The 13,920-nt window shown below is 45.9% G+C and overlaps 1 protein-coding gene across 1 annotated transcript in view; it reads right to left on the bottom strand.

Annotated features, from left to right (window-relative positions):
• Window positions 1-1,173: 1,173 nt before the first annotated feature.
• Window positions 1,174-13,920, bottom strand: part of TECTB (tectorin beta) — a 14,859-nt gene continuing 2,112 nt past the window's right edge. The window contains exons 3-10 of the mRNA XM_007469628.1: window positions 13,152-13,294; window positions 12,974-13,046; window positions 9,222-9,325; window positions 8,992-9,075; window positions 4,947-5,109; window positions 3,529-3,601; window positions 2,366-2,398; window positions 1,174-1,260 (exon numbers count right to left, since the gene is read on the bottom strand). Of these exons, the coding sequence (XP_007469690.1) occupies window positions 1,211-1,260; window positions 2,366-2,398; window positions 3,529-3,601; window positions 4,947-5,109; window positions 8,992-9,075; window positions 9,222-9,325; window positions 12,974-13,046; window positions 13,152-13,294 (723 nt within the window). The 3' untranslated portion in view covers window positions 1,174-1,210. The remainder of the gene's footprint in view (window positions 1,261-2,365; window positions 2,399-3,528; window positions 3,602-4,946; window positions 5,110-8,991; window positions 9,076-9,221; window positions 9,326-12,973; window positions 13,047-13,151; window positions 13,295-13,920) is intronic.

The raw sequence follows: 13,920 nt of genomic DNA on the forward strand, positions 1-13,920 counted from the left end.
CAGGGATCCGCCAATTCTCCACCAGGACCGCTTCTTTCCGTTTTTATTTGCTTGACCGTGTAAATCATTGCTCTCAACATATTCAGGATCACCGGGGTGGCGGTGCTCTCAGCATGAGAAACCACGTGATTTCACTGGCCATTTGTTTTCATTTTATTTGCATTTGTGTTTCCGATTTTTTGTTGGTTCCATTCGAATGGTCGTAGGTTACTGAGACAGAAAAAGATATGAGCTTGAATGTTGAAGTAAAGGCTAAATGAGGTCAGACCATTCTCTACAAATGAAGATTTCTCAGCAGAGCGAATAGAAATAGTGAGAGCCTTGGGCATCACGAGTAGGATGGGGCTGCCAAGCTGAAGAGACTCTGTCGTGGCAGTCCTTCTGAAGCATGTTACAGGTAGCAGTTTCATTTAGGCAGTGCCACATTATCATGTTCAATGAATGCTAATGTGAGTTTTACTCTTTTTGTAGCCTGAGTCCTATTCAATTTGTAATTTTCTTTCGATCTTAGACGTATATATCAGCTATAAAAATAAGGAGTGTATACCTATATACTGTTTATAAATATTTAAGAAAACTTATAATAAAACACCAGTTGGGTTAGCACTCGCTGGGGGCTCTCAAGAATCACTTTCCTTTATATTATTCAGGTTTGAGCAAACGAATGTTTTCTACTCTGATTCCCACATGGTCATTTGAAAGATTAGAACCCCCGCCTGGTGGCTCAGCTCTGGTCCTTAGATAGGAATTGCACAGCCTCAAAGACAAAGGCTCCTTCGGCAAAGTTGGTTGTTCCTGTGCATTCCGTCCTCAGTACTTTAAAGGTGCTTATGCCCTACATTCTCCTCAAAATGCTCAGCTGCGCTTGGTTGGGTGTGCTAGTCTTTTAAAATTAGAATAGCTTTCAAAGGAGTCTGCTGCTGTCTCGACTTGACTATGGGAAAAGGAGACTCCTCCGCCGGCTGCAGGGGAGGGATGGCAGAATCTAAGAGCCACAGGAAGTCACAAGAGGAAGTGGGGCACCGAAGAAAAACAATCGCTGAAATTCACAAAAATCACTGGAACACATATTTGGCAAAGCGCTGTTCTCTGCTTCCCAACAATACGGTCTTCTCTTTGTTCTTTTTGGCAGCACAATAAATGTGAGTTTGTCATTGACAGAGGAGATGGTCTTGGGTGGAGGAACTGCAGCTGCCTGCCTGGCTCTCCCTTATAACACAGCACAAATCCCCAGCATCACGATGAGGTGATAGAGAACATCTGTGGACCAGACAGGAAAGGAGACAAACAGTTCGACAAGGAGCAAGGAGAACTCAACAAAAGAGTCAACTCAACATAAGTGAGTCAACTCAAAGACGTTAAGTAGGTTTTCATGAAACTCTGCACATTTTGTACATAGTTTTGTTCATCCTCTGGGGTTTCCATAGCTCACTTTCATCAGTACAAAGAACCCAACAGATAAGCCTAGGATAGGGACCTCTGACAGATGGGAACCTGAACTTCGATAATACAGTGATGGTGCGTTTCACTGTAGACTCCAGATGGTGCATCTGAGAGTCTCAAACAGTTGGCTTGCATGATTTCCTGTAATTGTGAGAGCAAATCTTACATCTGTGAGTTTGTTTATAAATAGAACTGCCTGACCCATCTTCTCGCATCATTTGGTGAGATCTTGGGTCTTAGCTGAAATGCTTCTTCCTCTAAGATGCTTCCCGGACTGCTGTCTAAATCATTATTCGGCCCCACCCACCATGCTTCACGCATATTAGGAAGGGCAGGAGCCTTGCCTGCCTTGTTCACTGCAGCAGTCACACTGCCTAGAAAAGCGCCTGGTACAGAGTCAGTAATTATGGCTGATCTTTACTGGATGTTTGTTGCTTGCTGGGCATTGTTTAGTGCTCTTAGTTGTAATAGTTAATCCACACAACAACTTCTGTGTATGATATGGGCAATTAATAACCCAATTTCACAGAGGAAACTGGGGAATGCAGGAGTGGGGTCATAGCCCAAGGTCACTCAGTTCATGAGGGGCAGGGTCATAGAAGGGACTCAGAAATATTTGTGGAATGAACAGATCATCGAAAATCACGTTTTCCGAACACAGAAACCCAAGAGGAACCACCTGGTGATGTCTTTGCTTAGACATGGTAGGGGGGGGGTGAGGGAACCAGCTCTGCTGCTTCCAGCTTGCCCGCAGCTCCTCCCTCCCTTCAGAGCTCAGGGGCTGGTTGAAGAGAGACCTCTCGACCTCCGATCCCCCTCCAACTCATTCAGGTAAAGGCTTTGCTGGGGCCAAAGGTAAACCTCTTTTAAAACACACGTCTGCCTGTTAAAAGCATTGCCCAGAGCTGTCTCTTTTCCTTACCTGAGAAGCTATAGAGACCGGAGGATCCCCTGCCTGTAGTGAGTAAAGAAAGAATACAGAAGGTTTAAGAAAAGATCACAGAGGGAGAAGTCTCAGAGCTGCGTTCCTAGAACACGAACCTGACTGGATTCTCCCCTGATGAAACCAACCCGCTCCCATTGTCTTTAGCATAAAGTTTCTTGCAGGGTTGACAAAGGCTTCATCTCTCACGCCATTTTCATCTCGGCTCTCTATGGCAGGGGTTGGTAAACTTTCTGAAAAGGGCGGGTGATAGTAGACTTATTCAGCTTCGCAGGCCACTCGGTCTCTATTGCAACTACTTGACGCTGTCGAAAGTAGCTGCAGACAGGCCCTAAATGAACCAGTGTGGCTATGTTCCAATAAAACTTTCTGTATATACAATGAAGTTTGAATTTCATATAACTTTTGTGTGTTATGAAATATTGTTTCTTTTGATTTTTTTCAACCACATAAAAAGGAAAAACTGCCCTTAGCTTACAGGTCATACAAAATCAGGCAGCAGATGGGGTTGGGCTCCTGACCAGAGTTGGGTGACTGTCCTCTAAAGCTCCCAGGCCTTGCCTCCCCCTTGATGTCACAGCACTCTTGAGGTCAGACTTAAAGATGACTCGCAGAGGTCCTCCCTAAGCCTGACTACGCTGAGCTGCCTACCCATCTATTCCCATAGACCCTACCTCTTCCACCCCCACTGACAGTAATCTCCCTTTCCCTTAGCATTTAGTATCTCCCTCCTTGCTGGATGGTACATTCTTGAGGACAGGGCTTGTGTGGGTCTCCTTTATTTCTGAAACCCCAGGGCCCACCCAGCTCCTTTACTAGTTTTGTTGATGTGCCCTGGACGCCCCAGTACGTTTCATTTTCTATTATTATTATCACCTGCACACTGTGTGTGGAAGCTCAGCACTTCCTAGTCCCTGGGGGGCATTGGAATTGAGGCCACAGACCGAACTTTCCAGGGTAGTTAACAAACCTCCTTGATCAGGCGTGAGTTACCCACCCCCCAGGTGAGGAGAGGCGTTGCAGGTAAAGGTTGTGTCTACAGGCACAACTGGTTTGGCAATTCAGTTAAAATGCTCAAACTGGCCGTGCCTGTGGACGCAGCCCAGCGTGAGGGCAACCATTTGGAAAACAGAGAAGCTTACTACGGAGGGAGAGCTCGACGACCAGGACGCCCCCAGTCTGGTCCCGGAGGAGGCGTTTTCGTTTGTCACAAGTCTGGAGACCCAGGAGAAGCCGAGGGGAGAGGTAGGATGAGAAACAAACACAGGAGAGAAAAGAGATTTTTTTTAAGAAGTCACAAAGTTGACGGAGTCAAAATTCCCCAGGCCTCAGACATTAGTTCCCTTACTGTTTTTATAACCCAGAGAGATGTATTTCATTGCTTCTCCAACTTGAGAAAAGGAAGAAATCTTTCTGTCCTTAACTCTTCAAGCTGGAACAAATCCACATTGCATGTGGGAGGAACTGACTCCGTTTCTTTTGATGAGAAGTAAGGCTTTTACCCATAGTTACTCTCATCACTGTGATTTGAGACGTGGATACACGCAAAATGTGTTCTGGTTCATTTCCTTTTTTAAATGTAGTGCCAATAATAATCCTTTCACGAACCGTTAAATGTTTCTCCTTTCCCTTTCTCTGTTTGTGCCCGTAAGTGACCACTGTCTGGCTAAATGAATCAACAGAGATAGAGATTATCATCTTATTTCTGTTGGTTACTATAGGCAATGCAAGCAGATTGCTGGGTCCGCCCAGAGTGTCTGAATCAGGTGGTCTGGGGCCAGGGGGTGGGGTGGGGGGCTGAGAATTTGCATCCCTAACAAGTTCCCAGGTGATGCTGAAGCAGTGTGGACCACACTTTGGAACCACTGCTCGAAGGACCAGGTTCACACCTGGTCGCAATGGAAAATTTTCTTCCACCTGAATTCATTACTCATGTTGACTGATTCTGCAGCAACTTCTTGGCGGAGGAAGCGGAGGGGAAACTGACCCTCCTGCATGAGCTGCTAAACATGTCTGGGAAGCTGGGCCCTTCCTCTCACGTGGTCGGAACAGCTGTGACCTCACATCGCGAATTCCTGCAACCTCTCTCTTGTCCATCTTAAGTCTCCGAGATGGACGTTTAGGCTGGTAAGTCAAGAGCTAAAAATACCTACCTTCGACTTCCATCCACAGCCTATTGCTACCAGCTGAATTTTGAATCTCCCTTGTCCTGTTAACTTTTTCAAAGCATCTCCATGTCTGTTGTTGCTTTCATTTTCCCTAACACTGCTCTCTGAAAAGAGAAGGGCCGCCATTACTCATCACCACTCTATCTTTAAGGATGAGAAAACCAGGCTCTGGGGTTAAGTGACCTGGGCCAGACCATGTAGCTTGTTTGTGGTGGAGCAGACACGCCTGGTACGTCTGCCCCTACCCTCAGCAGCCTTTCCTCCAGTATGTCCTCACACACATCTACACTGATCTGTTGACAATTTCCCAGGTAAAAATACAGCTTCTCAAATACCATCCCCTCACCCTCACAGCCTCAGGTAATACTCTCATTCCGGGAAGGGTGGCTCACCACTGGGCAGGAGAGCTTCTCACTGTCACAGATGAAAGTCTCACAGTGTAACCACACCTTGGACAATTTGGGGATGTTCTGGAACCGGAAAGCATTGAATTGGAAGGTTGCCCTGTGGTCTCTCCCATTCTCATGCACGAGGACGGTTTCATCCGTAGGGCAGCTGGAGCACACGCGGTCGGGGGAGGGAAGGGGGAGAGACAAGGTCATCTCATGAACTCCAGCAGGGGCGTCTGAGGCAAAATCACGCACGGCCTCCCCTGGGCTTTTACACAGCACGTTATCCTTCTAAAGCACTGTGGCAGCACCTCACTTATCCTCATTTCTTTGGGGTCAGTTGGAGGAGCTATGAGATGGCTGTGACCATCCCCATTCTACAGATAGAGTACAGCAAGGGTGGAGCAACTAACGAGAAGCCACACATCTGGAAGTTACCACACCTCTGTCCCCAGGAAATGAAACCCCCCAGACAATGTCCTCCGGAGGACTGCGATACGTACAGACTCCCAGCATATGTCCAAAATAAAGATGGTGGTGCTGGGAACGGCATTTCCCAAAGTGCACTCACAGCCACCTAGGCCCAGGTCACACCCAACATATTGCTGTGTGTGTATTGTGAGGTTTTGCCACCGGGAATTTGAATTTACATTGTACTATTTAAGCGCTATATCTATTCTATTATATAATTACCTTTGTAAAGGTATTTTTAATATGAGCACAGAAAAAAATGGCTGGAAGGATACCATTTAAATGTTAACACTGGCTATTATGGACAGTTTTTGTTTTCTTCTTTCACCTTTATGTTTTTTTTTTTTTTTAATTCTCTATAATGAGAGTGTAATATTAGGGAAGTTTCAGAGTCCCAAATGTACAACTGCAGTAAAAGAAAAAATAATGACATAGATGGGCATTTGTCGAAACCAAGTGTTCTCACCTGGGGGCCATTTTGCCCCCCAGGGGAAATTTGACATGTGGCTGTCATGACTGGGGGGAAGATACTCCTGACACCTAGAAGGTAGAAACCAGGGATGCTGCAGAATGCCCTACAGGGAACAGGACAGACCCCACAACAAAGAATGATCCAGCCCCAAAAGTCATCAGTGTCGAGATTGGGAAAGCCTGATTTAAGCACAATACCTTTTCATTTACCAAACACATATGGATTCCCTACTTAAGTGCCAGACATTCAGCCAGGTTGGGAACAGACACAGTGGTTCTTGGGAATGCACAGCGAGACCCATAGAGTGTGAGGGCCTCTATGCAGGTGACAATGAGCTCCAGAACCTGTCCTCTTCGGAACAAAGGTCTATGGGTTCAAAAGCTAAAGACCAGTGGACAGCACCTCCGTGGAACCCAAAGTTCATGTCCCGCCTGGCGTGTTTCTCTGACTCTATCTTTCTTCCAACTCAACACACACACTAGGGAGCAGTGCAGTCACCCCAGGGAAACTTCATGGTGGACCCTCCCCCATCCCAGTCCATCAGAACCAGACATTAGGGGCCAAATCAGAGGTAGGATGGAGGGGATGTTAACTCTGAGAGTGAGTGAAACGAGCCATGAAAACTGCACCTTATATCTGGACCAGGGCCAGAAGCTGGGATCTGCTTGTGGTGGCCTCTGAGTAGTGACAAGAGCTAGGGGCATTTTCTGAGCTGTGAAACAAGACTCTTGAAGGATCATTCGGTCATTAAACCCGAGATCCTTGTACGAACTCAAGACTAAGTCCTTAAAATAGCTCCTGGCTGCTGGAGTGTCCAGTTATGGTGTCAGACAGTGGGAACAATGTAAAGCAGAGCTTTGCTGGCGGCAGGAAGGAGGCAAGTAACAGGCAGGCCTAGATGCCTTGGCATTGCTGCCTCTTGGCTCTGGCTGTGGCACCTGTCCCTCCGTGACAGGTATCTCGGGATTGTGCAACGCCCACGGCAGGCTTTCACACCATCATCACTTCCCCACCTGAGATCAAAATTCCTATTCTAATCTCTCCAGGCACTCTTGAAAACTGGGTTTTCCTTCCAAAGGGCCTGGTGTGAACCAAAACCATCTGGGAGGTTATGGGAGCGGCCTTTCTAATTCTCCCCTTTGGCACTGGTCTTCGTGCAATTATCTCCAACCTCAAGGGGCCATTTCAGTTAGGCAGTATTTGCAACTAGGTCAGGGTGTCTTTAATTTGGCTGTGCTTAAATGCAGTGTCCCAGGGTTCACCTAGGGACCTTCTGATGTTGTAGGTTTACAATGTGTCTGCATGCGTAGCAGATACCCAAAGGAATTCCTGTGCACACGAGTTTGAGGACCACTTGTAGCGACTACCCCAAAGTCACAAGCATTCCCTTTTCTGCCATATCACACATCCACTAGGTGTGCAGGGGCACTAGAACTATCTGAGGAGATGATTCCATGGTGTGGCAGAAGCCTTTGCCCTTGTGTGGCTATTGTTTGAGAGAGGTTCCCAGTGCCTCTTGGTAATTTCAAGGTCCCTGTAGGTCAGTAATTTATTTCAGAATCTCCCTGAGGTCATTTGATTTGCACCATCATCAACAGAACCTAAATGAATCATTCAATGACAGATGTGAAATAAGGACCCAAACTACGCTCCCATCTCTGCAGGAAGATGGGTTGCTTGGGTGTGGGCCTTGCTGGCCTGTCCTACCCTGTGTTATCAAGAGATAACGCTGCCCAGATCATCCATCCCTTTACTAGCTTAGACCCTGGGTAAGTTTCTGAACTTATCTGTGCCTCAGTTACCTCACGTATAAAATAGTGATTGTTATACTGCCTACTCCATAGGAAGTTTAATGAAATTGAAATAAATTAGTATTTGTAAAGCACCTACCTAGAGTAATGCCTGGTATGTTGCAAGGGCTGTATAAGTGTTTGTTAAATAAAAATAGATGAAGATCCAAAGTGGCTTCACCTTTGTTATCTTATCATCTTTGTCCCTGGCAGCAGTGTTTACTCAGCCCTGATGGTTCCAGTGTAACTGGTCTGCTTTGGTTTGGGGAATGGCCTCTTCTGTGTTTCCTGTTTGTTGTGTGGATGACGCCTGAATCTCTAGTCTAACTCATCCTCTCCTTTGTTTTCCAAAGTTACAATTCTAAGTGCTTCTAGACAATTGTCATCTCAAGGTCAATATGTCATCCCTGAACTCAACGAGAATCCAAACTCCCTTATCCAGAACCCCTCTTCCCTAGGAGCCTACGACACACAATTTCTCATCTTCACAATTCACGGTGCAACAGCAGAAAGCATTCTTTGTCACATGTTCCTCAGACATTGTGCCCTGTCCTTCCCTCTACCATATCCAATTGGTTGCTAAATTTTTATTGCTTCTCCCTCCCTTGGGTGATGTTGGATGACCTTCTTTCCATTCACTTAGCTACAACCTTGATTCAGGTCTTATCGCTTTCGGCTCTAGAGCTGCCACAGCCTCTAATCTGGTATTTCTACCTCCCATGTTCTGTTTCTAACCACCCTATGTGTGATTTCCAGAATCACATTTCTATACTATAATCCCATTACTTTAGTCCTCTACTCCAAATTTTAAGAACTCCCCGTTACCTATGAAATTATTAGTAAATAAAAACAATGATATTATTAAAATTGATTGAATACCAGCTAGGTACTATATACTAAGCTTTTTACATGGATATCTAAGTTAGTTCTCATCAGGGTTCTGATGTCAGATTGATTGGGTTTGAACCCAACCTGCCCACTTCCCCATAAACACACACGTACACTATGTGACATTACTTAACCCCTCCTGTGCCTCAGTTTTCTCACCTGGAAAATGGGGATGATAGTAATAATACCTACCTGTTGTAAGGCAAATGAGTTAGTATATGATAAAGCTCTCAGAACAGAACCTGGTACCTAGAAAGCACTATGTTAGTGATTCCTGGTATCAGTACTCAGTCTAGAAGCACAGAGGAAGTCACCGATGTGACCCCAACAGGCTCTGCCTCTTCCTTCCAAGCTGTCCCAAGCCAGAGCAGCCCTGGATCTACCTAGCCCCACCTCTCAGCCCTGTGGTCCCGAGAGCCGTACCTACCCCTTGCTGATCAGCTGCCACTGCAAGGGATACATGAAATCAGCCGAAGGTGTGGCCCAACAGCTGTTCACAACCACTTTAAACCTGGAAATGAAACAAAACTCATCACTGTGAGCTAGGGAGTTGTATGCCTAGAAACTGGGTGATTAAGATGCCTCTGGGCTGTTTTTGTTTGTTTTTTTTCCTCTTCTTTGTATTTATAAATACAGACATTAAGAACACACACTTACCTAACGCTTAACCCTTTGGCTTCTACTCCTGCAAACAGATCTGAACCGATTTCGTATGTCTCCAGGGTAAAAGGCGCTTCTTTCTTAATGGAGAACTTGGCATTCTTTGGAAGGAAATTGACACTGGGCATTATGATCTGTCAGACTGAGCAGTTGGGTCTGACAGGAGCGGATGAATCGGGACGGGAGTGGGGAGGAACAACCCAAAGGCACAGGTACATTAGACACAGTGAGACCCGCCGGGACCAGAGAGGCTGTACCTCCTAGGATGCTGGTGCCATCTTAGAAGGGATGAGGACATCACATGTATGTCCAGGAGACTGCACTACATAGAGACCAAAATCATAGACTGCCGTCTCCAGTGTAGCCAGAGGTGCTTCTCCTGGCCCCATCTCCCGGGAACCAAGAATTGGAATATTGGAATAATACCTCCACTTGCAGGGGAAGCTTCCTGATTATGTTACATAGGGGAGCACAGAATCTGCACACTTAATTCAATTTCTGAAGCAAAACGCTTTTAAGTGTCAGTTTTTCCACTTCTCACCTGACAGTGAGTCAATACTCAGTGTGATTTCCCCCTGCCTTCTTTGTAACATGAAAATTAGGGACCTATGTCCAGATAGCTTCACCCTTTAGTACCCGAACAGTTTATTTTGGCAAATTCTGGGCTCTGCCTTTTAATGGGGGCATTAACCCAGGAAATCATACAGAGAAGAGAGTCACTAGGATGATGAATGGACCATTAAGAATGGGATGATGTTTAGTTTGAGATAAAGACAAGCTTGAGCTAGTTGAAGGACCATCCGTAACATGTAGTATCGTTTCAGAGGACAGAACAAGGACCCGTGGGCCACAGTTCGGAATGTCAGATTTTATGACATTAGATTTCACATGCTGACCTAACATGAGAAGGTCCCACTTGCCATTGCCCTTGGAAGAGGTGGGGTACCCATCCCTCAGCAGCCTTGCAGAAGGGTTTGGGGCATTGGGTGGAAGGTCAAGATTAATCACCTCTGAGGTTTGTTCTGACTCTGGAAGTCTATGATTTTGGTCTCTATTGCTTTTCTTAGTTCCATCCCAAGCTTTGGCATTTGTCTCTGTCTAACTAAAAGGAATAGTCAATACCATTTTGATTGAATAGAAGTCAACCTAATCCCTCTCTGACACTGATGTTCAACCCTATAAAGGTAACAGTGCTGGTGCTAGGAGTTCTCAGTTTCCACTTTAAACAAGGTCAAAGCTTACAATTGTGAGAATGACTATTTCCTCAGGCATTTACTTTGCTGCCAGGCCGCTGTGGAAAGGGTTTTATAAGGATTATTTCAATTAACCCTCATAACAAACCTCTCAGATAAGTGCTATTATTATCCCCACTTAACAAATGCATAGGTGGAGGCCCAGAGAGGTTAACTAACTTGTCCAAGGTCACACAACTAGTAAATGGTGGAAACTGGCTTCAAACCAGTGGTCTGGTATCAAGGCCTATTTTCTTAACCACAGTGCTAGGCTACTCCTACAGGTTGACTACCTTCCCTTATCTCGGATTGGGAGTCAAAATAACTTTACCGAGAATACCAACCACGGACCGTTGGCAGAATTGAGTGGAAGGGGGTAGAGAAAGAAGAGAGGAAGCGTGCTGAGTAGAACTGGTGGTTTTAGAGCCTGGCATTTGGAGCTCTCAGAATCCTAAGCAGCCAGCAGAGCATTGATTCTATTGTGCCACACAGGGCACAGCTCGGTCTCTGGTAATTTGATGGAAATATATGCAGCGAGCAGCTGTTGCTTCAGAAACACACAAGAATGCTCTCAAAGCAGAGGAAGGGAGAAGAAAAATACCAACCTCATGGTTGAGGCACAGGAAACCGAGCCCATTGTGGGAATGTTAATCAGTACAAAAGTCTCGGTTATAACCTCAGAGCCCCCTCGTTGCCAAGGTTTGTTTGTCCTATAAGGATCTCGGTGGGCCCTAGGGAAGGCCTTAGTCTCATTTCTACCAGTTCAAGGAAGTAGTCTGTCTAGCCATCTAGAGGCTGGTCTGGGTGATGCTGAGGACATGCTTCCTAATTTTTGTTTTTTCTTAAAAAAGTTATAAGATTTGATATTTCTGTCTGAAACTTAGCTCCACATAACTGCTGGGGGATGATGACTTTTGACAGTTGTGGTGCCTCTCCATTTCCAACTGTGGTAAAACCTTCATAGGGTCATAGCTATAATTTTATCTGGTTAAAGCAGCAATCATGTATTTCCAGACAGGGACTCAGCAGTAAAGACAGCCTGTCATCAGGATGTCCCCTGAGGCTGTTGTCAATGTGTGAAGCTTATTTTCCTCTCTGGATAACCTTCATCAGTTACTACAGTGGTTTTGCCATCCTTTCATCACCCTGGTGATCCACACTGTTTTAACCCCCCCCCCCCCCCCCCCACCAGTAGCGTATCTTTAGCATTTACTTTTTTTTTATGTTTATTTATTTATCTTTGCCCCCCCCCGATTATAGGTCAAGGGATTGTATGGAATTTCCTTTTCTCAGGACTTATCCACTAGTGGTGTGTAGCCTGGGGCAGATCTAGGTTTTGTGGGACCTTGAAGCTTATTTAGAGAGCCCTCTTTAATTAAAAGAATCAAAACTTTGAATACAAAATTAGACACAGGGCCTTGAAAAGGGCCTGTGGAAGTGAGGGGTCATGAAACTTAAGCTTCATTCCCTGCATAGTAAGTTTGCCTTGTAGACCAATGTTAGGGGACCTTGTTCCAGACTGGGTACTGCTCTGGACCACCTGTGGGATCCTGGACAGATCATTTCCTCACTGGGTTTCAGATCCTCAGCTGTAAAATGGACTAGGTTATTTTAGGATCCCTTCTAGCTCTCACCTTCTGAGTTCAGCAAGATTAATAGCTTCCAGGGAGCTGGTAAAGCAAGTTCAAAGAGTTCAAGGTCAGTGGAGTTCCAGGTAATATAGTTGTTTCCTTTGCAAAATGAATGGGTTGTACATGGTGGCCTCTAAGGCTATCTTCCAGTTCTAATGTTGGAAGTAAAGGTTTCTATTTCTGCCTGCATTTTCCTTTAGCCAGCTGGGCCATTTCCTATATGCATGTCCCCTCACTGGTAGCTGCAGGTCTAAAAAACAGAGCACCCCATCTAAACAGGAGGGCAGCTGGGCTAATGGCCATTGCATATTTAGTTTCTCTGGAGCATTTTATTCTTAGTGCCTTTAGCTTTGATGTCAATGTGGGCAGCATGCCCAAATTGGACAAAGAGGAGGCCCACTAAGTAAAGGGCTTTGGAGACCAAAGACCTAGGCGGCAGCAGCCAACCCCAACCTCTCCCCTTAGCCCTGCCCCAGGTAGGAAGCTCACTAGTCTGTGCAGATGTTTTAACAAGAGCTGGATCCTAAATATAAATCTCTGGAGGGGGTTGTAGTGGAAACTAATCTTGATTAAGAATTAGACCTTGGCTGTCTTTACTGCCTATTGACCTTTGATTTCTCTTATCTCAATTTTCTCATCTGTGAAATGGGAAGATTGCCCTTTTTTCTCTGTGGCACCTTTCCTTTCTTCCATCCAGTCTATGAATCTGAATGTCTGCTGCATCTAGTCTTTAAAGAGGCTTAAAGCTAGAACAAAGCTTACGTCTCAGTTCAAATTCAAGAATGGGGGTCTGCATACAGCTTAGAGGAGAGCAAATGCTGAGGAAGCATCCCATCATCTCCTAGAAAGGCCCCAGGGTAACACTGGGGACCTGGAGACCACTTACAGTATAGAAGTTGAGAGACAATTGGCTTTCAAATGTGCCCATGCTCCCGTTCTTCACATGAACAGTGGCCACTCTGAAAAGGGGAGAGAATTTTGCATAAGGACTGAAACATGCCTGGTTGACAGGGACTGCAGAACACACGCAAGGCAGCCCGCCCTCCGCTCTCGGAGCAGCTTACCTCTGGTCAAAGGCAGCCTGGTTCACCAAGTAGGTGGAGTGGTAGGTGCAGGAGAAAGAGTAGTTCACAGGCTGGTTCTTTACGATCACGGTGCTGTCATTGGAAACAATGTGGTTGTAGAAGTGGTAGATGGGGGGCTTGTACTGGAGAAAGAAAGAAGGCGGTCAGGGTGGCCCCGTACCCCCACCATGTGAATGAGGCCTCTTGGATAAATGACTGAAGATGGTTCAGAAAAAAGCCCAGGGCTTCCCTGGTGGCGCAGTGGTTGAGAGTCCGCCTGCCGATGCAGGGGACACGGGTTCGTGGCCCGGTCCGGGAAAATCCCACATGCCACGGAGTGGCTGGGCCCGTGAGCCATGGCCGCTGATCCGCGCATCCGGAGCCTGTGCTCCGCAACAGGAGAGGCCGCAACAGTGAGAGGCCGCATACCGCAAAAAAAAAAAAAAAAAGAAAAAAAGAAAAAAGCCCAATGGGGAGACATAAATGTCTGCCATTCATATAGCACCCACTCTTGTTTGTAGGTAAGCTAATAATTTTTATAAAGAGATCTTAAGTCTGTTCAAGATTGTTTATAATAATCTAATTGAATGTTGTACACTTAAAAAAAATCCATATACCCGTTGGGCTTCTGACCGAAATGGACTGGCTCAGGAACCTCTATCTCCTAACATCAACTTTTAATTTATTTTCCCCTGTCCAAGTAATCTTATGTGACACCTTCACTACCTCCCATCTCTAGAACATTACTGCCTGGTTCTTTGCTCTTTCC

The sequence above is a fragment of the Lipotes vexillifer genome, unplaced genomic scaffold, assembly GCF_000442215.2.
Source record: "Lipotes vexillifer unplaced genomic scaffold, Lipotes_vexillifer_v1.1 scaffold240, whole genome shotgun sequence".
NCBI lineage: Eukaryota > Metazoa > Chordata > Mammalia > Artiodactyla > Lipotidae > Lipotes > Lipotes vexillifer.